Source organism: Cyprinus carpio, chromosome A10 (assembly GCF_018340385.1).
Source record: "Cyprinus carpio isolate SPL01 chromosome A10, ASM1834038v1, whole genome shotgun sequence".
Lineage (NCBI taxonomy): Eukaryota > Metazoa > Chordata > Actinopteri > Cypriniformes > Cyprinidae > Cyprinus > Cyprinus carpio.
The window spans coordinates 17813439-17836190 of record NC_056581.1 but is presented as its reverse complement, the minus strand read 5'-3'; the positions used below and the strand labels follow the sequence as shown (position 1 = coordinate 17836190).

Sequence of the window (22752 nt, the reverse complement as noted above, 5' to 3'; positions counted from 1 at the left end):
ACAGAAAGAAATCAGAAATGAGTTAAACACACATCAAGCATCTGTAGGTGTATCTAGAGACTCATTAGAGGTAAAGTGTTTGACGAAGTACAAAAAACAACAACGTAAATACAGCTTCTGAATGGAGGGTGTGGGACAGCAGTGATGTGAAAATGGTAGCGAACGCACGACCCACGCCGCGTACTTGCAAGTTACCCTTCACGTGAAGTTTCCTCAAAAACACAACAGCTGCTGTTTTGTTATTTAAAAAGTAACTATGTAAAAATCTGTATGTATACCGTACAAAATCATTGAGGAGGCCATGACAGCGCTGGGCTGTTTGTTTTTAGTCTTTTGTGAAATTTTTCTCAGTCAAAAGTTTAGGAAGACTTAAAACGTAGAAAATAAGGTCTCTTTGAAATCCAAGGAAATGCGTTCCTGCGTCGATCCCCGCTGGCGTCTCCTCTGATTGCTTTGTGCGGGAAATTTCCTCACTGTCACTGTCCACAGAGGATCACGGAGGAGGAGGAGGAGGAGGAGGAGGAGGCCGTCCAGGACGGGCGAAGGTAAACAAAACCAAGCTTGAAAAAACAGAGGACTAAATATTATTCCTGAGTGCAAATAAAACGACAACCTACCAAAGTCTTAGTGTCCTCTCGTCTCCAGGCAGCTCGGAAAAGAGAGCGAGAGAGGAGCGGCCGAGGGCTCGGAGTGCAACGTGCGCTTTGGAACTCAATTTTATTGTCTGTTATTAAATATTTGCGTTTTTTCGCGGCAGCTAGTCCGGCCCATCCAAACATGCTGCTACGTGTCTGCCGGCTGCTCCTCCTCGTCTTCTTCATCGTCCTCCTCTTCTTCCTCCTCCTCCTCCACCATGCTGGGTTCTGTGGAAACCTCCTCTGAAATTCCCTCCTCCGCTTCTGGAATCTCCGTGGATTCCGAGTCCTGTGTGATGAGAGTTTTAGAATCACTACAGCTGTTGTCGTCCTCCTCTTCTTCATCCTCCTCCTCCTCCTCCTCCTCCTCCTCGGCCTGGCTGCCGCTGTCTTTCTCCGTGTCTGATTCTCCATCCTCCTCCAGCGTCAGTTCAAACTGGAACTTATCTGCTCCAGCGGAGCGGCTGCCCTCCTCGGGGGCGGGCGATGGGCTCTGTGGGATGGTGCTCTGGTACCACTCTCTGTTGTCCTCTAACGTGTCCAGGATGTCCTGGGCGTCCGGGTGTACGAGGTCGGCCCACGTCTCCCACAGCGGGTGCACGATGTAATCAATGAAGCCCACCTGGAGGCAGAGACGGCCGTGAGAATTACACTCACATACAAATGAGAAATTGAGGAACATGATGTTCGTTTTTGGTTGGTATTAATTGTTAAATAAAATACTGTATTTACAGTTCATTGACAAAGCAGTGTTTTCACTGTTGACTAGAACTTTGAAATCAAGCTGAAATTAAATATAAATATTACATAACATTTGTATTGAAACCAAGCTAATCAGAAATATATATTTTTTTAAATACTGACACATTAGAAATAAACAGAATAAATAATTATTTTCATTACATCATTAAATGTCTGCTGATTTCATATTGGTTTAACAATATTCATATTGATTTAAAAATTTCATCGAATTTTCCCCATTTTTTATTTGCAACATATTTTTTTTTATATTACAATGTCTGCTGATTTCATATATAAAGTGTAAAATAAATCAATATTTTGACTCTGGTGCTTTTGGAATTGATGAAGCTACCTGAGACTTCTCTACAGAGGCGTTGTGTTTGTCACACATGGGGCTGATCTCCATCCCTCGCTCTCTCTCTCGGTCGCCCTGACTGAAGAACTCCTCCATGATGCGGTCCGTCCACTGTTTGTACAGCTGCAGGGGTTTGGTGGGGTTACTGAGGTCCGCACAGTGCACCATGTTCTGAAGCACCTGAGGAACATCAACACATGCTTCACTGAAAACTCATTGTTAAATTACAATTTAAATACTGTATGTGTCAGATGCAGCTGAGACAATTACATCATATAATTAAATCAAAACAGTATCATAATAAAAAACTAATTAAAAAAATTAAGTCCAGTATTAAAATGTTAAACTTATCTGATATACCAAAAGATAGTTATTGAAATACTATGAATTAACAAGTTATATTTTTAATTTAAATATGTCATCCTATATTTACAATAAACCAGTATCATAATAAAAAAATATAATTATTGAAATGATAAAATGTTAAACTTATGTAATATCCCATTCGATCATTATTAAAGTTCTATCAATTTACAATTTCTGCATAATTTAGCATTTAAATCACATCAAATGAGTATCACATTAGACAGTTAAGTTCTATAAATTTCTAATTAATTCTTAATTTAAAGTTTAATTCATGAAAAATGAGTCAGATGGAACTAAAAAATCTTACATTTACTTAAATATAATAAAATAAAATTAAATATAATAAAAACAATGAATACTAAACTTAAAACATATATATATTAATTAATATAATCTTATATTTACAACAAATCAGTATCATAATAAAAATAAAAAATAAAAATGACTTCATCCCATTAGTTATTGGGTTTACCATTTAAATCGTGTGTCAGATGCAGCTGAGAAATGTTTATAAACAAGTCTGGTGAATAAAATAAAACAATAAGTTAAATAATAAAATTATAAATTAGAAAAGTTATTTGTTTATTTATTTGTTTTGTATATTAAGTTATGTTATTTTAATGTGTATTGTTTTTTTAATTTTAAATTTATGTTAATGTGTGTTGTGTGTAGCTAAAATTTTTTTTTTTTAAAAAATGTTGACTTGAAAGTAATTCTGATAAATATGATTTAATATCCCACTATGTAGTTTTGGAAGTTCTATTAATTTCCAATGATCTGTGATTAAACAAATAAATGATAATAATCAAATGGGTTTCCTAATCACCACTGGTCAACAAAATAGTGTAATTATGAGTCCCGCAAATGGGTTTCGCTGAGCCAGAAGTTTTCCGCCCCCCAACTCACACCATTGGCTGAGCCAAGAGTGGCAGTGTTGGGCCGCTCCATCAATGTTTTGATAGATCCAAGAGCAAGACTCCAGAACTGGTGACCTTCTTGGTCTCGACCATGGTCTTCAGATCGGCCAGCAGGTTCATGTGTTTGGACATATCAGTCGCCAAGACCTGGGAGAAACATGTGAGAAAACCTTGAGCCAGAATTCTGAACGATCATCATCAATGCTAAATGTCATCTGAGCGGGACGTACGATGTCGATGACCATCTTGCGCAGCGATTGTCTCTGTTTTTTGGTCAGGTTCTGGAAGATGTCACAGTTCTCCTCCTGCAGGAGTTTGAAGCCCACCGCCAGATGATGGTTTTCCAGCACCGACGAGTCATTGTACATGAGTGCTAACTCCGAGTCTGCAGACATGAAGAAAACACGGCAAACTCGGTGACCTTGTGCTAATGTGTACACGAGCGTGACGGACTCTGTGTCAGCAGCAGGAATCCATCACTGTCTGTGAGAGATTACAGCCAGACACAATCCCATGAGGCCTGAGTCACATTTATCTGTCCTATCGGTCCATCAGTGCTGCTTATGACAAAATAAAGTTATGTAAGCAGCGGTTTTGAGGACACTGTGTGTCTCTGAGCTGATGGGATTGAGTGATCTGCTCTGAACCATTTCACTGAATTTATAGATCTGTCCATTACAATACAAACTCCTGAGCTGCCATTCAGGGAATTATTAGGCGTTTAAAAACATGTTGTTTAAACATGATAAATACAATACATATTGTATGTATCAAATGTATAATGCCCTTTCTGGATGCTGATTGGTCAAATAATGCATTCTAGTTTTAGATCTTTTAGAGGAGGAATAACTTGATGAATTTTCTTAGTTTAGTAAATAAAATTTGTAATTAAAATATTTGTGCTCTTATATATATTATATATATATATATATATATATATATAATTATTAGTATTTAGTAACAGCTTTATAAAGGCAATAAGGCCTTTCATACCTTATGGCTTAATTACAATAGTCATCATAACTTTCATAACTGTTAATTTTTTTGAACCAAATTTTGGACCAAACTGTGGAATTTACATTATTGCATTATTATCGTTAGACATTTAAGTAATTGGATTATTATATTTAGAAATGTAAATAATCAGACTATATTTATAAATTTACATAATTAGATTACTATGTTTAGACATTTAAATAAAGAGATTATTAATACATTTAAGCAATTCGGTTATTATATTTACACAATTAAATGAGTTTATTTTATTTGTACATTTAAATAATAATATTATATGATGTATTCATTTAAATAATAAGGTGATTGTATTTTTCCATTTGAATAATCAGATTATAGAAATGTAAATAAAGAAATTATTATATTTAGACAATTAAAATTGAGATTACTGTATTCATACATTTAAACAATGAGATAATATTTGTTAATTTCAATAATTACATTATAGAAATGTAAATATTATAGAGGATTAGATTTTCACACTTAATGACATTATTATGTTTACACATTAACAAAATTTAAATAATAACCAAAAGCATGACTGCAGACATATTTTTGAATCTTTTAAAATGAAAAGCTTTACTATTATTGCTATTTTCTACGGCATAATCCAATAACAATCAAACACGTCACAAGTGTTTTGTTGATTTTAGTATTAGTTATCATATGCTCAATTGTTTGGATCTGGTTTGAATAAAGCATATATTCATGCAGCACACTTACTGGTGTTAATAAGGAACTGGTTGGAGACACCCGGGTGGTCTACGTCGTGAATAGCACTGGCGAAAATGGCAGCGAGGATTTCAAGGTCTGTGAAAACCGCCTGAAAGAACAACATGTGGATGTACGGTGAGTGAGAGCAGACATTATCTTCACCACATAACCTTTTTCGAAATCCAGCAAGTAGCACACAAGGTCATATTGAATCAAATGTGAATTAAATGGCTCATATGCTACACTTTTTACCTGTAATTGACTTATAACATTAGTCACGGTTAGTTGCATCAAAAAATTTCCACCCCCTATTCCATAAATGTTCTCATTTATTTTTAAACGGAAGGAACCCCTTGGTTTTGTTCCCCTCTAAAGGGGCAAACGGCGTCTCTCACCTCCAGAGCAGGCGTGGAGAGCAGCACGTGTGTGGACTGGGTGACGTCAGCAGCGTGAATGTTACTGTGATACGCAACATCAGCATGATAATGGTCTTCTAAGGTCATCAGGTATGTTATGAAAGTGTCCAGGGGAATTTTAAATGTTTTGAGTAAATCCCTTTCCTGTGGGAGAGAAAAACAGATAGAGAATAAAGTGTCGATTCACGATAACATGAGCATGCATTTGCAACACATCATGTGACGCAGCATGTTAAATAATGCAAGATTTCATTGGATAATATAAAGTAGGCTATGATATTATTGGTTACAACTGTTTTTCCCTGTCCATGTGACCTTGGTTACATCAGAGGTGAAGAGAGTTATGAAAACAAACACTGATGAATTGTGCACAGCAAGACTTTTATTAGTTAAGTAAATAAAGTTGAGTGGTGAATGTTTGGGCTCACCTGAAATATAGTGTGCATCATCACCGTTAAAGGCCTGTTGCCTGAAAACTCTGTGACTTTAAAAACATTAAGGCCCCATTTGTTTATGTCCTCCAGTTCCTGAAACACAGCAGCCAATCATTAGACAGTCCCATTGTGTGTGATGCCATTTAACTCCAAAAATAATTAGAGTAGACTAGTGATGCACAAAATTTTTTTCTTCTTCAAAATTTCGCTTGAAAAAAAAAAAAACATTTCAGTGCATTAATAATCAACATAAAACAATTATGCAAAAACTATTTTAAAAACTTATTTTTGTATTCGGTTTTGACCCAGAAGTTTTCTTTTAGTGCATCACTATAAATGACAGTTGTCTTCAGTAGAGCTGCTCACAGCTGAATTAAACTTGTTTCATAACTTGATCAACTTTACACTATTATAAACTAAAAATCAACGCTGAACTATATTGAGTTCTTCTGTAGAGGCGCTTTATAGCTGAATTGAGTTTGCTTCATAATTGAAGATCTCTGCAACACTGACACTGTTAGTGAACTGAATTGGATCAATACTGAACTGAACTGAACTGAATCAAGGCACTATAGTCTTCAGTAGAGCTGCTTTATAGTTGAACTGTGTTTCCTCCATAGCTTTGCAGCATTCAGTTACTGAACTAAACTGAATCAGTACTGAACTAAACTGAGCTGAATAATGGCACTAGTGTCTTTTTTATGGTTGCTGTACAGCTGCATTTGTATTTGTTTCATAATTGAAGAACCAATACTGTTATTGTCTTGTTTTATTACTGGGAAGCTGCTTTGAAACAATCTGTATATTATAAAGTGCTATATAAATTAATGTGACTTGACTAAACCCATTTGCAACATGTATAAAAATAATAAATGTTGGTTTGGCTTTTAAAACAGCCACAAATATTCTGGAATGATTCAGGACTCGTTTTACAAATAACCTGTGAATCTGAGGAAACTGACCTGCTGAAAAGAGCAGTGTTTGTTGTGTTTCTGAATGCATTCATCAGTCAGTGTGTTGATGAATACTAGCTTAACCCGCAATATGCTCTCGGTTAAAAAAAAAACATGCCGGTCGACAAGCTTCCTGGTGAACAGCATGACACTAACTAGCATGGAAACTCATGCTGCTCCAAGCTGCTCTTTTCAGCAGGGTACAAAATCTTTCCAATTGCATGTCATCCATCTACGTCATCGGACTGAAAAGCTCCAATGACCTTTCGTCAAGGTCTACAAGAGTCTCTGATCAGATCCAATCAGCATTCAGTTGAGCTGATTGCGGTTCTGTCCGAGTCTGAAGTGTTTGAAGCAGCTCTCCAACACAAATAAGCCTGTCCTGCATCACCGCCGCTCACCTTGGCTAAGGAGTCCTCCGTATCCGTCTTGACCCCGAAGCGAGGGATGTTGGAATTGGTGAGGCTGGTGCTGTGCATGAGTTTTTTCACCCCACTGATCTGACACATGGGCTTTTTCTTCTTCTCTTTCTCCTTCTGCGTCTGTGGGGAGGGCATTTCCACATCGTGCTGTTTGTCTGGAGAGACAATGGGGAGGAGAGCGTGATCGTGAGCCGGAGCTCCAAACCTCACCATGACACTCACAAGTCAAATGTGTTCATGTTTTGTGATTGATGGTTTACCTAAAAATGTGTTGGAGATGTACTCTGAGACCTGGTTACCAGATCTGCTCATCTCAGACAGGTGCGTTAACTCCCTGTTCAACATCCGCTTGAACTGCACAGATAGATGGATAGACAGATAGATAGAAAGGACAAAAGTTTTAATCAGTCATGGTAATGCTTCATGATTGGGTGACACAAAGACAATGAATAAATGAATCAATCAACTGAATTTTAAAATCAATCAGCTGTAACCTTCTATTCTAATCAGTGTGAGAACAGACGCCCTCAGACCCTTCAAATAAAACCAGACCAGCCCTAAAAATAGCCACATCTAGAAATCAGGCACATTTTGTGAATTCATAAATTCATATTTGTAATCCCATCATGAATAATTAAGAATTAAAAGAGATTATATTTAAAATTAGACAATGTTTTTGCATCGCAAAATCATTTTCATAAAAAATTATTTCATTATATAAAAACATAATATTTCATAAAATATACATATATGAAAAATATTTCATTATATATATATATATATATATATATATATATATAATATATATAATTATATAATAGAAAAACAACAAAATATAATTTATATATTTTTTTTTCTTTCATCTGTGATGTCCCTCAGTATGTTTTTGACAGATTTACTCTAAAGGAGGGTAAATCCTTTAATAAATTTGCCAGGCCTAAAAATACATTTCATCTTTACTGTCTTACATAACAAATGCATTGATTTACAACAGCACACCATTAACACTGAAGATATCTGTATATGGCAGTTTAGAAGAGATCAACCTAAAGCCTTCAAACCTGATCAAACAAAACTCCAGAAAGGTTTTTCTCACACCGGACCGAAACTGCCCTATAAAATATTCATCTCTGCTAATTTGCATATAATTTACATGTGGTGTACCACACATTATTTGAATACATCAATTCATGATGACAAAAAAACCCTCAATGATTAAAAGAAAAGTAAATGCATAGACGCCAAAACTGATTATTTGCATTTTGCTACTTCACAGCTACCAAATAATGATCCCCGTACATCCAACACTACAGATACATAAAAACAGCTTCAGAGAAACCATGATGCCATACCTTTATATATCCCCATGAGACGGAGCGTAAATAATTTGCTTCAGGCATCTTTGTTAAAGCTCCGAAACACGCAAAAGCAAGAAACGAACCACTCCTAAATCCATGGACAATGCCACACAAATGCTTCTGTGGGCTCAGGCTAAAAACTGAATCTCGGGATCAGGTGGAGGTGTGATGGAGGTGCGGAGGCTGGCAGACATGGCTTGGCTTGGCTCCTCTGAGCCACGAGAAAGATGCTGGGCTGCTCAACACCTTCCAAATATGGGACTGCTCATATAATCGATGCTGTTCGTGCCCCTCCACACAGCCAATCACAGCTCATTACTGAGAGGGAGAGATGGGGGCAGCAGCGCCGTCATCCGCTGATGGAGGATGCAGGCCTTGGAGAACGACTGTGTTTTCACAGCTCACCTTGTACCTGGTATAATCATACGGCAGAGCGGCATTGTGCTCCGATGACTCACGAGAGCAGGATACCGGCAATATATATGTCATCAAGTATTGATAGACAGAGATAATTCGATGATATTATCGACAATGACCTATCAGAAGCAGGAGCTTCCTCTTATGTCATTTCTAACATCAACATTAACTGCAATAAAGAAATAAAATAAAGAAAATATGTACAATTAAAAGTAAATCCAAGGATTAAACTGGATTTTCAAAACATATGCAATAAAATATATAAAACATTTCTGGGTTGAAATTCTAGAATAAAATAAAATGAAGAAAAAAATCTTGCGAAATAATAAAATAATTTTAGATTTAATAAATATTTAATGGTCATTTATTTGCCCATTGGTTCATTTATTTGCAAAATGATTTTTTTTTTTTTTTTTTTTGTCTCATTTGTGATTAAATGTCACCTCAATATGTTTTTTTTTTTTCACCCTAAGGGAAGATGAATTTTTTGAGTCAGGCTAAAGAATGCTTCTCATCTTTAAAGTCTTATATAACAAATGCAATAAATAAATAAAATTTAAATGAATTGATCTAATAAAATTGATAAAAATATGTACAATTAAAAAGAAAGCAAATAAACAAAAAAGCATTTAATGGATTAGACTGGATTTTATACATAATATACATAATAAATTAGATTTAAAAAAAATCTTGATTGAAATAAAATAAAATAGTTATCTCCTCAAATAATAAAATACTTTTAGATCTAATAAATATTTAATGCTCAATGATTTATTTGATAAGACTACTGGCCTCATTTCTCTCATCAACACTGGCCACTGTAAAACTGCCACTATACCAAAGCACGGCCTGGTTGATGTGATGTTCATGAAGACGTGCAAAATTCATTTCAAATTCATGACAGTCAAAAAGAGGAAGTAGTTAAACTTCTCAGACTGTAAAACAAACTCTTGTTTGAGTGTAAATATTGACATGCTGATAAACAGGGCCTAGGTAACGTCCACTTCCATTCTCGAATCAAAGGCTAATCAGAAGTGGGTGTCTCTGATGACACTTGCAAACTGGAGAATTGAACGCAGATCTGAAAATAAAACAAGTCTGGAACAGTTCGCCAGCATTCATATGGAGATATCGGCCCCCGTGTAAGCATAACATGAGGCTTTCATGTGGCCAGTGATGTTCTCATTTGAAAAACAAATGACAGATCAAGGGCTCTTTTATAAAAGCAGTAGCCACTGGCTGGGTTTGTTTGTGGCTGATTTGAATATGAACCTGAAGCCTTTACCATACAACATTAATACTATAATATCAGGAGAAATATACATTTACATTTATGCATTTAGCAGACGCTTTTATCCAAAGCGACTTACAGTGCATGCAGGTTAACACATTTTTTGACCTAACATGTGTTCCCTGGGAATCGAACCCACAACCTTTTGTGCTGATAACGCAATGCTCTACCACTGAGCCACAGGAACACTAATAGGAAGCCTCTGCGGAGGCGTATTACGTCAAAGCATTTCTTTATGCAAAGCAACACATTATGTGGTTCATCATAAACAAGGAAATAAAGCTTGAGAGAATCGCTGTGTATGTTCATTTTTTCTTTGTTATATAACCAAGAACTCCCTACTAACCTACTAAACAACACTCAGATAAAAATAAGAACAAAACATGGCCTTTACAATCATCATGTCTGCACTCATCTGATAATAAATCACATTTTAGACATATTTTGTTGCATAAATGCATGTCTGACATTGCATTTAAAGACTGGACAGTAAAAATGTACATCTTCACTGGTTTTAAACAATTAAAGATGTCTGATTAGTAAAGAATGACTTGAGGAAAGAATCTGACAAAAATACAAGTACTTAGTCTTTTTAATCCTAGCTGAAACATTTTTTTTAGCTTTAAGCTGATTGTATAATATGTATGTTTATTTACTGTTTGTTAATATGTATTTTTACTAGTTGTGTTATGATTGTGATAGTTTACAATGTAACACACTTTGAGAAGCTCATTGAAATGCCCTATATAAGTTAAAGTTTATTATTATTATTATTAAAAAGGTTCATAAATCAGTCTGAATCAAACTATATATCGATCAGAGCTTATCCAATCAGCTTTATAATGTTTGACGGCTTTAAGTCTTTTATTTAAATTCAAATGTTTCATAAATTTGAAGCTGTTTTTGACTTAAGTTGTCAGACTTATGATTCATTTCTTATGAATAATTTGTTATTTTGGACAAATAAAGAATTTTAGCGTCATATATATATATATATATTATATATATATATATATATATATATATATATATATATATATTGAATATATAGCGTCACACAGAAAACATTTTTGTGTTGGATTTCAAGCAAAAAAAAAAAAAAAAAAAAATTGCAGTAATATCATACTGGTCATATCGGCCACCACTAGTCATACTGTAGAGCGAGTGACATGATGGAACCATAGCAACTGTACACAAAACAGGATCCTGTAAGAAACACTGCCATACAGTACAGTGGATTATGATTAATTATAGACTACTGCTAACTAGAAGCAGTGTGGGCGCGAGCCATAGGAAGAGTCTGCTGCAGGTTGAGGCTGGTGTCATGCTGATGGAAACATGGGGGGAAAACCTCCGACCACACCCCAAAATCTGCCGGGATGACTTTCATGCTCGTCATCAGAAAGGCAATGCTATTTCTGGAGATCCAATTATCACCACGTCAAGTTTTATTGGGAACATGCACACTCATAATAACACATAATTCCAAACACATCTGACAGATACTAAATGCATCCTGGAACTGGATGAACCAACAGCTTAAGTGCACAAAGGCTAAATTTGATGAAGGCTCATTAGTGCAGGAATTTAAAATTGTTGACACAAAATTGTGAGACACAACGGCACATTATGTGTCTGTGTTGCTGTATGAATGCTGTACTGCGATGCAGGAAGGCTGTTTGTTCTCTTTAGTGAGGGAAACAGAGCCCTGTGGTTTTCTGTGTAGAATTCTGGCTGGATCTGAGGCCTTTAGCTGAGCTCACACAGGCCTCGTGTGGCTTTGATTAAAGCCGTCGGTGGATGCTTTGAGTATCGTTCAACGTTTTGTGCCTTGCGGTCGCTGCTTCAGAGAGGACCAATGGGATGCCAGAGGCTTCACCACAGCGCGCGTGCAGGATCCAAATCATTCAAGAAAGCCACTGACCACAGAAACCCCCTCATCCCATATGCTGAACCCCCGCTCTATAACCCATATGTCTAATTATCCTTCTGTCTTTCTTCCCTTCGGCGCTGGCAGGCCTCTGGCCGCGGGGTGTGGTGTTTGAGGAGCTTTCATGGAAGGGAATTTGGATACTTTGGTAAATCCAGATCTGCTGTATATATATATATATTAGGGGTGTAACGGTAAACGTATTCGTACTGAAAATTTTCAGTATGGGTCTTTCGGTTTGGTGTACCGAAGAAATACATTGTTTTAACCACTGCACGAGCAGTACTTCATTGGAAACTTCCAGTTTTATATATTGTTACTTTTGATAAGAGACAAAGTCTCATCTTTCAAATTATGTCCTTTTTTTTCAATAAATAAATGCCGTTTTGCTGTTTCTTTGATGGGGTGTGACAGATCACTGTATTAATGCCTCAGTTCAAATGGGAGCGTGATCCTCTCTTCCTCTTTACTACTAGTTTTAACACAAAATAAACATGAATGAACATATCACGCCTAGTGTAAGCGCTCAATCAGTGTTTCAACAGTGGAAAGATGGCAATAAAACAACTTGTAAACAAAATGTCACGTAGCATTTCATTTACCTCAGCAAGTCATCAGTGTCGTTATTACGCTATAAATGAAGTCTAGAGAAGAGCATTTCACAAAATATTAGACTATATACTCATTATATTTTACTTTACCTGTTAGTGTTGTCTTAATTATTTAATGTTTAAATAAATCCGTTATGAAATAAGTTATGAGAGGCACTGTACAGCCGTGGCCAAAAGTTTTGAGAATTACATAAATATTAGTTTTCAAAAAGTTTGCTGCTAAACTGCTTTTAGATCTTTGTTTCAGTTGTTTCTGTGATGTACTGAAATATAATTACAACCACTTCATACATTTCAAAGGCTTTTATCGACAATTACATGACATTTATGCAAAGAGTCAGTATTTGCAGTGTTGGCCCTTCTTTTTTCAGGACCTCTGCAATTCGACTGGGCATGCTCTCAATCAACTTCTGGGCCAAATCCTGACTGATAGCAACCCTTCTTTCATAATAACTTTTTGGAGTTTGTCAGAATTAGTGGGTTTTTGTTTGTCCACCCGCCTCTTGAGGATTGAACACACGTTCTCAATGGGATTAAGATCTGGGGAGTTTCCAGGCCATGGACCCAAAATTTCAACATTCTGGTCCCCGAGCCACTTAGTTATCACTTTTGCCTTATGGCACGGTGCTCCATCGTGCTGGAAAATGGATTGTTCTTCACCAAACTGTTGTTGGGTTGTTGGAAGAAGTTGCTGTTGGAGGGTGTTTTGGTACCATTCTTTATTCATGGCTGTGTTTTTGGGCAGAATTGTGAGTGAGCCCACTCCCTTGGATGAGAAGCAACCCCACACATGAATGGTGTCAGGATGCTTTACTGTTGGCATGACACAGGACTGATGGTAGCGCTCACCTTTTCTCACCAAGCCTTTTTCCAGATGCCCCAAACAATCGGAAAGGGGCTTCATCGGAGAATATGACTTTGCCCCAGTCCTCAGCAGTCCATTCACTATACTTTCTGAAGAAGATCAATCTGTCCCGATGTTTTTTTTGGAGAGAAGTGGCTTCTTTGCTGCCCTTCTTGACACCAGGCCATCTTCCAAAAGTCTTTGCCTCACTGTGCGTGCAGATGCGCTCACACCTGCCTGCTGCCATTCCTGAGCAAGCTCTGCACTGGTGGCACTCCGATCCCGCAGCTGAATCCTCTTTAGGAGACGATCCTGGCGCTTGCTGGACTTTCTTGGACGCCCTGAAGCCTTCTTTACAAGAATTAAACCTCTTTCCTTGAAGTTCTTGATGAACCTATAAATTGTTGATTTAGGTGCAATCTCAGTAGCCACAATATTCTTGCCTGTGAAGCCATTTTTATGCAACGCAATGATGGCTGCACGCGTTTCTTTGCAGGTCACCATGGTTAACAATGGAAGAACAATGATTTCAAGCATCACCCTCCTTTTAACATGTCAAGTCTGCCATTCTAACCCAATCAGCCTGACATAATGATCTCCAGCCTTGTGCTCGTCAACATTCTCACCTGAGTTAACAAGATGATTACTGAAATGATCTCAGCAGGTCCTTTAATGACAGCAATGAAATGCAGTGGAAAGGTTTTTTTTGGGATTAAGTTAATTTTCATGGCAAAGAAGGACTATGCAATTCATCTGATCACTCTTCATAACATTCTGGAGTATATGCAAATTGCTATTATAAAAACTTAAGCAGCAACTTTTCCAATTTCCAATATTTATGTAATTCTCAAAACTTTTGGCCACGACTGTATAAATGAATATATTTTAACAATAAATAGACTTTTTATAATTTAGAAGTTAATTTAAAAACTACATTATGCACAATTTACATGTTTGCATACATTGTTTTAAGTTAAGTTACTTGTTTTATATTTATATTTATATACTTGTTTAAAATATTTCTACATATGTACATATACGATTTTGAATATTTATACTTATAACAATATTTTTATAATTATATACTTATTTTGTATATACGTTGTATATTATACTTTATTTTATAAATATCTAAAAGTAATAAACAATATATACAATATATATTAAACATTTATATATATATATATATTTATTTTTTTATTATTATAATATATATTAAACATTTATATATATATATATAGTGTGTGTATTTATTTTCATATAATTTTATATAAAAATATATTTATAATTATATATTTACAATATATTGTGATCTTCTGTGATATGGATCGAGTCCAACCTTGAATTTAAATTTGTAGGATCAATTAGTAAAGTAACAACATGCTCCTCAACAAGACATAATTTGAAGAATCATTCATGTCTGGAGCACAAACAACACAAGTTTCATGCTGTAGTTTCATTCTTAAGGTTAGGGGTTTGTTTAAATCCATTAAATCCTCTAAATCTGAGCCCTTAGGTTAGGGATTATAGAGTTGCCGATGTTGGATTTATTGTTTTCATAGTCATTGGGGATTCTTTACGTGTCTAAACAAATATTGATACCAGTAAATGAGTCTGTCAAATGGTACATTCTAGAATCATGCTATGTTTCAAGACACAATATATGTTATGCAATAAAGCAGCCAGAGATCAAATAACACACTTAAATTTGCATTTGATGCACTGTGCTGTTACAGAACGCAGTTCATTTCTTAACCATGTCTTCATTTGCATCTCTTCGCATCATATTTTTATAATCAGGTGCATAAGGCGTTTTACATTTGTTCTCGCTGGACCAATCAGAAGCAGCTCTCCTTAATGGCCCCTCAGTCTCTCCTGCCTGTTTTTATGGTTTGTTTTTGAATGTACTGAGCATGCTCCAGAATCACCGGCATAGGCCTGCCACGCTGCATACTGATGAACATAATATCTACAGTACACACACACAGCAACAACATGCCCTCCCTGACACAGCGCAGACAAACGGGCTTGTGCAGGATCCCACATGCTTGCAGTCGCCATGGCAACGCAGACAAATTGAGCCTTGCAGTGGGCTGAGAGGCAGCGCAGACGATGCACACGCACCACATGCGGCTCAAAGACACCCAGCCGAAAGGTTAATGAGGTCCACTAGCAAACATTACAGAATCTTAGTGGCTCTTTGCCTAAACGCTTATTTGGGCCTGAAATGTTAAGGCACATTGTGATAAATATGAGGACACTGATGCAGTCACGTCACTAGCATGAGTCTGGCTGTGCATATCGCAGCCTGTCTGCTGTGTGTGAATGATAAAACCCTCACATACACTGTCAGGATGCCATGATGTCATGCCTGGGCTAGTTTAGACATGCAGCATCTCATTCTGTATCAGCAGTGAGCCTTGAGACTCTTCAGTATATACAAGCATATGCTGCATACAAGTGTGTATAATACTTCTTAGCGTCAGGTGTTTTCAACAGTATTCACCTTCTGCACATGTGAATGATTCCTGAATGATGTGATGTTGAGGAGAGTGTGCTGTTTCTTTACTAATTAATCAGTTGCACCATTTTAACCTGCTGGATGATAAAACAGGTGAAAAAATCACAGACACAGTGAAGGAGGGAACCAAGCTTTATCTACAGAAGATCATAGAAAATTCAAAGTGGACTCTTTCGTCTTGGGCCAGAAAGCAGCCACACAGCAACTAAAGACGGCCAGTGTCTGACCAAAAACCAGTTCTACAAAGAGTGCTTCCTGTCTATTCAGCAATAAAGTCTGATGATATGGTGAGGTTATATAATCGGTGTCACTGTAAACAGTTTGTATAATACCCACAGATTGTGAGAAATTATAATAGTTGGCAGGAACAAATAATAGAGTCAAGAATATTTACATGTAAACATTGTCTAAAACGGGATGTTGCAAACATGTTTACATTTCATTATATGAAGGTGTTTGGGTAACACACACACACACACACACACACACATCTGGTTTACCATCTTTGTGGGGACTCTTCACAGACATAATCCTGTACAAACTATATATTCTATCGCCCTACATCAGTGGGCGCCAACCTTTTCAAGCCCAAGATCCCTGACCTCTGTCTTTATGAAAGGCAATATCTACCTATTGATGAACTGATAGAAAAAGATTATAATTCCAATTTGAGGCCTTTTATTTAGTATTTTAATTAGTGATGCACCGATCATGATTTTTCGAACTGAACAAACTAGATATCCCCAGAAACCATCTAGAACAGTCTAGCATTCACACAGCAACAACCTGGTAACCATACAAAACCCCCTGCCATCATAACACGAGTTTTGCACATGCAAACACCACTCATATTTGCTTTAAAAATGTAAAAATCCAGTTTGTGGAACAATAATTCAAAGTACCAAAATCCAATGAAAGACATTCAACATTTACATGACAACAAACATTATATCACCCAGTTCCAATGTGAAAAATGATTCATGACCTTCAGTAATACTGGCACCTCCTCTCCTCTTAGACCCGCACCAAACACATAAACCAAAACAAGACCTCTATCCCGTATTTCCCTAACCCCCTCCACAAAAAGGAATTAAAGGGAAGCTTTGCTGGAGACTGAAGTCTTGGGTACAGTGACATGCCACATTAAAGATGCCTGTGTAGTAATCAGCAATGCTAAACATGATCCCCAGCAATCTGACCTCCCCCCCACAAGAACAGACCCACGATTCCAACGACAACGATGCTTCAGTCTGATTCAAGGTCTTCCAGCATGGGCTAGACACACACATGCATGCATAAACAGACTCCAGCGTAAAGGAGTTTATACTCACACAGTGGGGCAACAAGCATTTGGTGTTTTGATAGCGCATCGAGCCGTCGGAAGTCGTCAGCCTTGCTGAAGCTGGATGCATGATGGACAACCCTGACTCACAATCCTGCACGTACATGACTCGTGTGTGTGTGTATCTCCCTGAAACTGCACCCCCTGGGGCAGCCATCTTGGCTCTAAAGCTACCTGATAACGTCTCCCGTCTGCGAGCCAACAGCCCTGCCAAATCGCACCAATCACCTGAGCTCCCCTGGGGAGCGGTGGTAATGACATTAAGTCAAGGGGAAGCCCTTCATTCTTAGGTGCGACGTAAGCTCCCGAGTGGAAAATACCTTGTGTTAGGTGGGAAGTTGAACGGTGACTCACCTTGTTGGAGGCCATCTCGCTGACAGAGTGTCGGGTCTGCAGGGTCTCCAGCTGGTCCAGGCACCAGTCCAGCTCCTCCAGGGTCTCGGTGGCCAGTTTCTGGTAGGCCTCCTCTGGAGGGAGACAGGGAAGGGGATGGTCAGTTTTGAAGCGTTTGACCGGGCTAGCCAAGGCTTCCCGGACATCGTCCACGTCGTAGACAGCCATGCTGGGATGTCCAGGGCGGACACATGGGTGACTCTTCATGGTGTGCTGTAAAGATCAGGGCTAAAAGATCAACGAGCTGCTCCTTGCCCTCTAAAAACTTCAGAGCTGGTCGATGCAATAAAACAGAGTTACACAGCTGTCATTCCAGCCGTGCAGGGCTCCTGGTGTAGAGCGCATCGGAGCCCCATGCTCATAGAAAACAAAACAGACACACACATACGAGCACAGAGATTCCCTTTTAAATCCACTTCTACAGATTCCCAGCGGGTTGCCTTAACAATCCCATGTCCGTACGCTGGTTTAGAAACAGTCTCCTCCACAGGTCCATGAACTTCAGAGGATGTCTTATAGCTGACGCTCTGTCTCACAACAAAAGAGGGAAAACGCAAAGGGTCCCCTCAGCACCTCCTACCGGCTTTAAATCCCCCCAGACAGAGATCCAGACCCCTATATGAGGCGACGGGCTTTGCCCAGTGTTCCTGGAGAGCTCGGGCAACAGCGATATCCAGAGTCGTAAAAAAAGAGCATGCACAAGCAACACAGTGAGAGAGCTTAGAGACCTCAGCTACACAGACATGACACAGGAGGCATTGCTTTACACAAACATGAGCGGCTTCCTGTGAAACCACAAACCTACAGAGCTGGAGAGCACGACGCAGCGAGAGACGCAAGATCTGGAGCGGAGCGCTGGAGCAGGAGTCGAGCATCTCTGCAGACTTACTGCTGTCAGCAAAATGGGCCAGATCTCTGTTACAAATGTGTAGCTGCAGTTATGTCTTTTGTCTATATATATATATATATATATATATATATATATAGACAATATATATAAAAAATGATATATATAAAAGTGATAAACAATTCATACTGATAATATATGGGCTAATTGGCCTGAACCAAAATCACTAATAAAAATGTACAAAGAAAAATTTTGAGATGCATTATAATGTCTTATTAGGCTGATATAGATTAAATAATATTATCAGATTAATATTATAATATTATTACATAATATTATTATATTATACATTTTTTTATATTTTCCAAATAAGCTCTTCTTTATTTAATGTTTCAAAACAATTATTCTCTTTTACTGTTTACATATTTTCTATGGTAAATTTTGACATTTAGATGCCTAAATTCACTTTTGATTTGATTTCAAAACTATCAGTACATCCAAAGAGAAATAGTAGATAGTGTAAGTGTGTACAAGTGTACAAGTACATATCTGAAGTATAAGCAGTCCTAAACAAACTGAGTAAATGTGCAACACGTCTCAACAGCAGCAAACAACCACATCCACACGAGTCCCAGAATGGAAGAAGATGGGAGAGGTGGCTTTACTCATAACAGCAACTGCTCTTTCATGTCCCAGAATGCTCCTGGGAGGTTGTTTACTTTAGCTGATTTGCGCAGATTCATTCACTGTGATGCTCGAAGATTACGTGACAGTCAATCTACGCAGATTACCACTGAAAATTAATCCTTGTTATGGGACCAGTGTGATCCGTTCAGGGCCAGATTTCATTTTTTCATAATCCTGGATTATGTCGGGGCTGTGCAGTTATGACTGGTGCATTTAAAACCTTAACCTGCGTCACAGGATGTACATATGTTCATACCGCACAGACAATAAACAATAACTCAAACTGTGCCAACAAAATGTTGCAATTCTACTCCTGTGTATTGAGTTACACAGAGGAGAGCTAAAGTTACAAGAAGAGCATTCATCAAAACAAGTGTGACACAATCACAACACGCACTTCAGAGGTCACAGGATCTTGGTGCTATTGTTATGGGGCAACCTTTAGAGTACTATACTGAGAAAATTTGGCATGCAGCTTTGCGTGTGTCAGCGCTGTGCATGCTCAGCTCAGCCTCTGACTCAGAGCATGCAACACACTCGGATCAGCAGCAGCTGATCATAATTCAAGGCTCAAGGGGGAAAAATAGCTTGGGAACCCACTAGCCCCACAAAGAAAGAGAAAATGCACTGATGAAAGGATGTAAAAATAAGGGAAAGGATCACATCATGTGTGGCATCCTCTCTGCCCCAACCTCCCCATTTCTTTAGCCCTCTCCTCAAACGGCTGTCCAATCACTCTGAGGAGAATTCAAGAGCAGGGGTCCACTGTCCTTGCTGACAACATCTCCTCTGACGTCAATGGCATTCTTCTTGTGTTCGGTGCGACACCAGAGGCCGGCCCCTCAGAAGCTGCTGTGACTGAGAGCAGGACAGGACTGCAGCCAAACTCTGGAGTGGATTCCACAAGAGAGGAACGCCAGAGACGGAGCAAACAGTACACACTCTCTGACTGCAGGCTAGACACTAAATATAAGCTGCAGTTTTAAAATAAAGCAATTCAGAGAGTAAAAAGATTCTGGTGCTTCCCTTGGTCAAGAAATATCCGGGTCATTTTTCAACTCAAAATCAAAATATTTTAGAGCATAAAAGCCTATTTTAAAATTTGATCAGAATCTTACCATTCATTCTTTTATTCTGCAAAGATGCATTAAATTGATCAAACATAACAGTAAGACTTATATAATGTTACAAAAGATTTCTATTTAAAATCTATTCAAATCTATTTCTGTTCTTTCAAATATTTCTGAAAAAAAAATGCATCACAGTTTCCACAAAAATATGAAGCAGCACGACTGTTTTCAATTATATGAAAATTATCAGAAATGTTTCTTGAGCAGCAAATCAGCATATTAGAATGATTTCTGAAGGATCATGTGACACTGAAGACTGGAGTAATGATGCTGAAAATTCAGCTGCACATCACAGGAATAAATTACATTTTACAATATATTTAAACAGAAAAGAGCTATTTTGAATTGTAATAATATTTATCATTTTTCACAATATTACTGCCTATACTGTGTTTTAGATTTAAAAGTAGTAAAAATCATTGATTTAAAAGCAGCCTTAGTGAGCATAAGAGACTTTCAAAAGCATTAATAATTAAATAATTAAAATCTTACTGACCCATATGTGTATATATGTGTACACATACACACATACACACACACACACACATATACATGTATATATATATATATATATATATATATATATATATATATATATATATATATATAAAATAACAATTATGTTATATCTAATAAAAATTATTATATAATTTATTGATATTCTATAGTTTTTTAATAGTATTAGTAGTATCATGTAGTATTTTACTATTTAAATATTGTTTAAACTGAAGACAAATAAACTGTTTGATTTGGTAGTGGAACATGACTTGGACGTTTTAGAAAATGTGATAAAAAAAACACCTGGTAAACCCACTTTACAATTTCCAGAATGTCCAAACCTGATGTTTCACCTATTTTGCTGCTGAATTATCCTGAATTCAAATCAATAAAAAAAAAAAACACATCTCAGTGGTGGCCTTTCTCTAGTGAACGACTGACCCATATAGTTCATCAAACTTCACTCAGGCAGATCAGAGACGTGTGATAGACTTCAGATAAATCACTCAGAGCCACCACCTGGCCCCGCTAGATGCCAAACGGTTTCTGAGAAAACCTTAATGTCACCCCTCAGTGGGTCAGCAGTCTTGAAATACACAAGACCTCTCCAGTAATATTGAGAAAGCAGCCGTGGGAAACAGAAGCCTCAGGCTGACGCAAACACTTTCAGAAAAGCAGCCCGAGATCACCTACACCCCGCGTTCGAAGAGCCACCCATGTGAAAAACGAGGTCATTCTCATGAGACTCCGTCTTTCTGAGATGCTTATCCCATCCACTGTCAGGTTGCCAGGCAACCGCTGTCAGATCTTTAGATAGCAAGGGGCGGGACCTCTGTGTTTTAAGCAGCTGCTATAGATAGAAGGAGCCGATAATGGACCAAATCAGTCCATATTGGCAGGTGCCACTGAGGAAAGAGCAACTTTGATTTTAGGGCTTTGTTTCTCATAAGGCCTGAATACACAGTTAGAACGTGCACTAAACTGGGCAAGTGTTGATGTGAGTTGTGTGCGTTTATGACAGTTTCCATATCAGACATTTGCATGAAGGACAGGTGATGGGGAGCATCTTGATTGACAGACTCATCTTGCGAGTCCCAGCAAGATGCCAACACGTGCTTTCCCAAACTGGAAGCAAGTCTCTGGCCAAGAATGAAAGCGAGATGGTGTGAGTATCATGTCAGATTGGTGGGCTGCCAGCTGCGCCACATCTATTAATAACAGTTTTTCACAATTTCGAATGGGGTGAAAGATTCACAGATGTCAAAGCAGGTTATGTTTACTTCTTTCGGAAGATATGTTCCTCATGCATCTATATGCAATGTATGGACATAAGCATGCATACGCCCAAAGTTCATGTGATAGGTGTGGGTTTGGTAATATAAGGGCAGGTATGGTGAAAAATACTCAGAATTCGTGCTCTGCATTTAACCCATCCAAAGTGCAAACACACAGCAGTGAACACACACCCGGAGCAGTGGGCAGCCATTTATGATGCGGCGCCCGGGGAGCAGTTGGGGGTTCGGTGCCTTGCTCAAGGACACCTCAGTCGTGCTATTGCCGGCCCGAGACTCAAACCCACAACCTTAGGGTTAGGAGACAAACTCTCTAACCACTAGGCCACGACTTCCCCGACCAGACCTATTAGTGCTTTATAAGCATCTACCGTTGAAATTATTGGGTTTTAATATGGTGCTGATCTGCTTCTCAGATGTTTCTCCTGAGAAAAACACCCCAGTAATCTCATGCATCTCCTCTAGTGTTTCAGATCTCAAACCGTGCTCAAATCTGCCAAAGTCTGCAATCAAAAGTCAGATACTTTTCAATGTTAATATTGCACATAAATTAAATTGAAAAATCAGTTTTGTCATTCATTTCGTTCTAAAGTCTGATAATTTTCAATGTTAATATTGCACATA

At 37.8% G+C, this 22752-nt stretch overlaps 1 protein-coding gene across 2 annotated transcripts in view; it reads right to left on the bottom strand.

Moving 5' to 3' along the window:
• Positions 1-328: 328 nt before the first annotated feature.
• Positions 329-22752, bottom strand: part of LOC109086787 (cAMP-specific 3',5'-cyclic phosphodiesterase 4D-like) — a 152003-nt gene continuing 129579 nt past the window's right edge. Inside the window, exons 8-17 of one of the 2 annotated variants that reach the window (XM_042765590.1) lie at positions 17636-17748; positions 7228-7321; positions 6947-7122; positions 5587-5685; positions 5138-5302; positions 4752-4851; positions 3245-3399; positions 3052-3161; positions 1729-1924; positions 329-1257 (exon numbers count right to left, since the gene is read on the bottom strand). In XM_042765590.1, the coding sequence (XP_042621524.1) occupies positions 784-1257; positions 1729-1924; positions 3052-3161; positions 3245-3399; positions 4752-4851; positions 5138-5302; positions 5587-5685; positions 6947-7122; positions 7228-7321; positions 17636-17748 (1682 nt within the window). In that variant the 3' untranslated portion in view covers positions 329-783. Of the gene's footprint in view, positions 1258-1728; positions 1925-3051; positions 3162-3244; positions 3400-4751; positions 4852-5137; positions 5303-5586; positions 5686-6946; positions 7123-7227; positions 7322-8319; positions 8984-17635; positions 17749-22752 lie in introns of those variants that run through there. The other variant, XM_042765591.1, reaches the window with a different exon arrangement.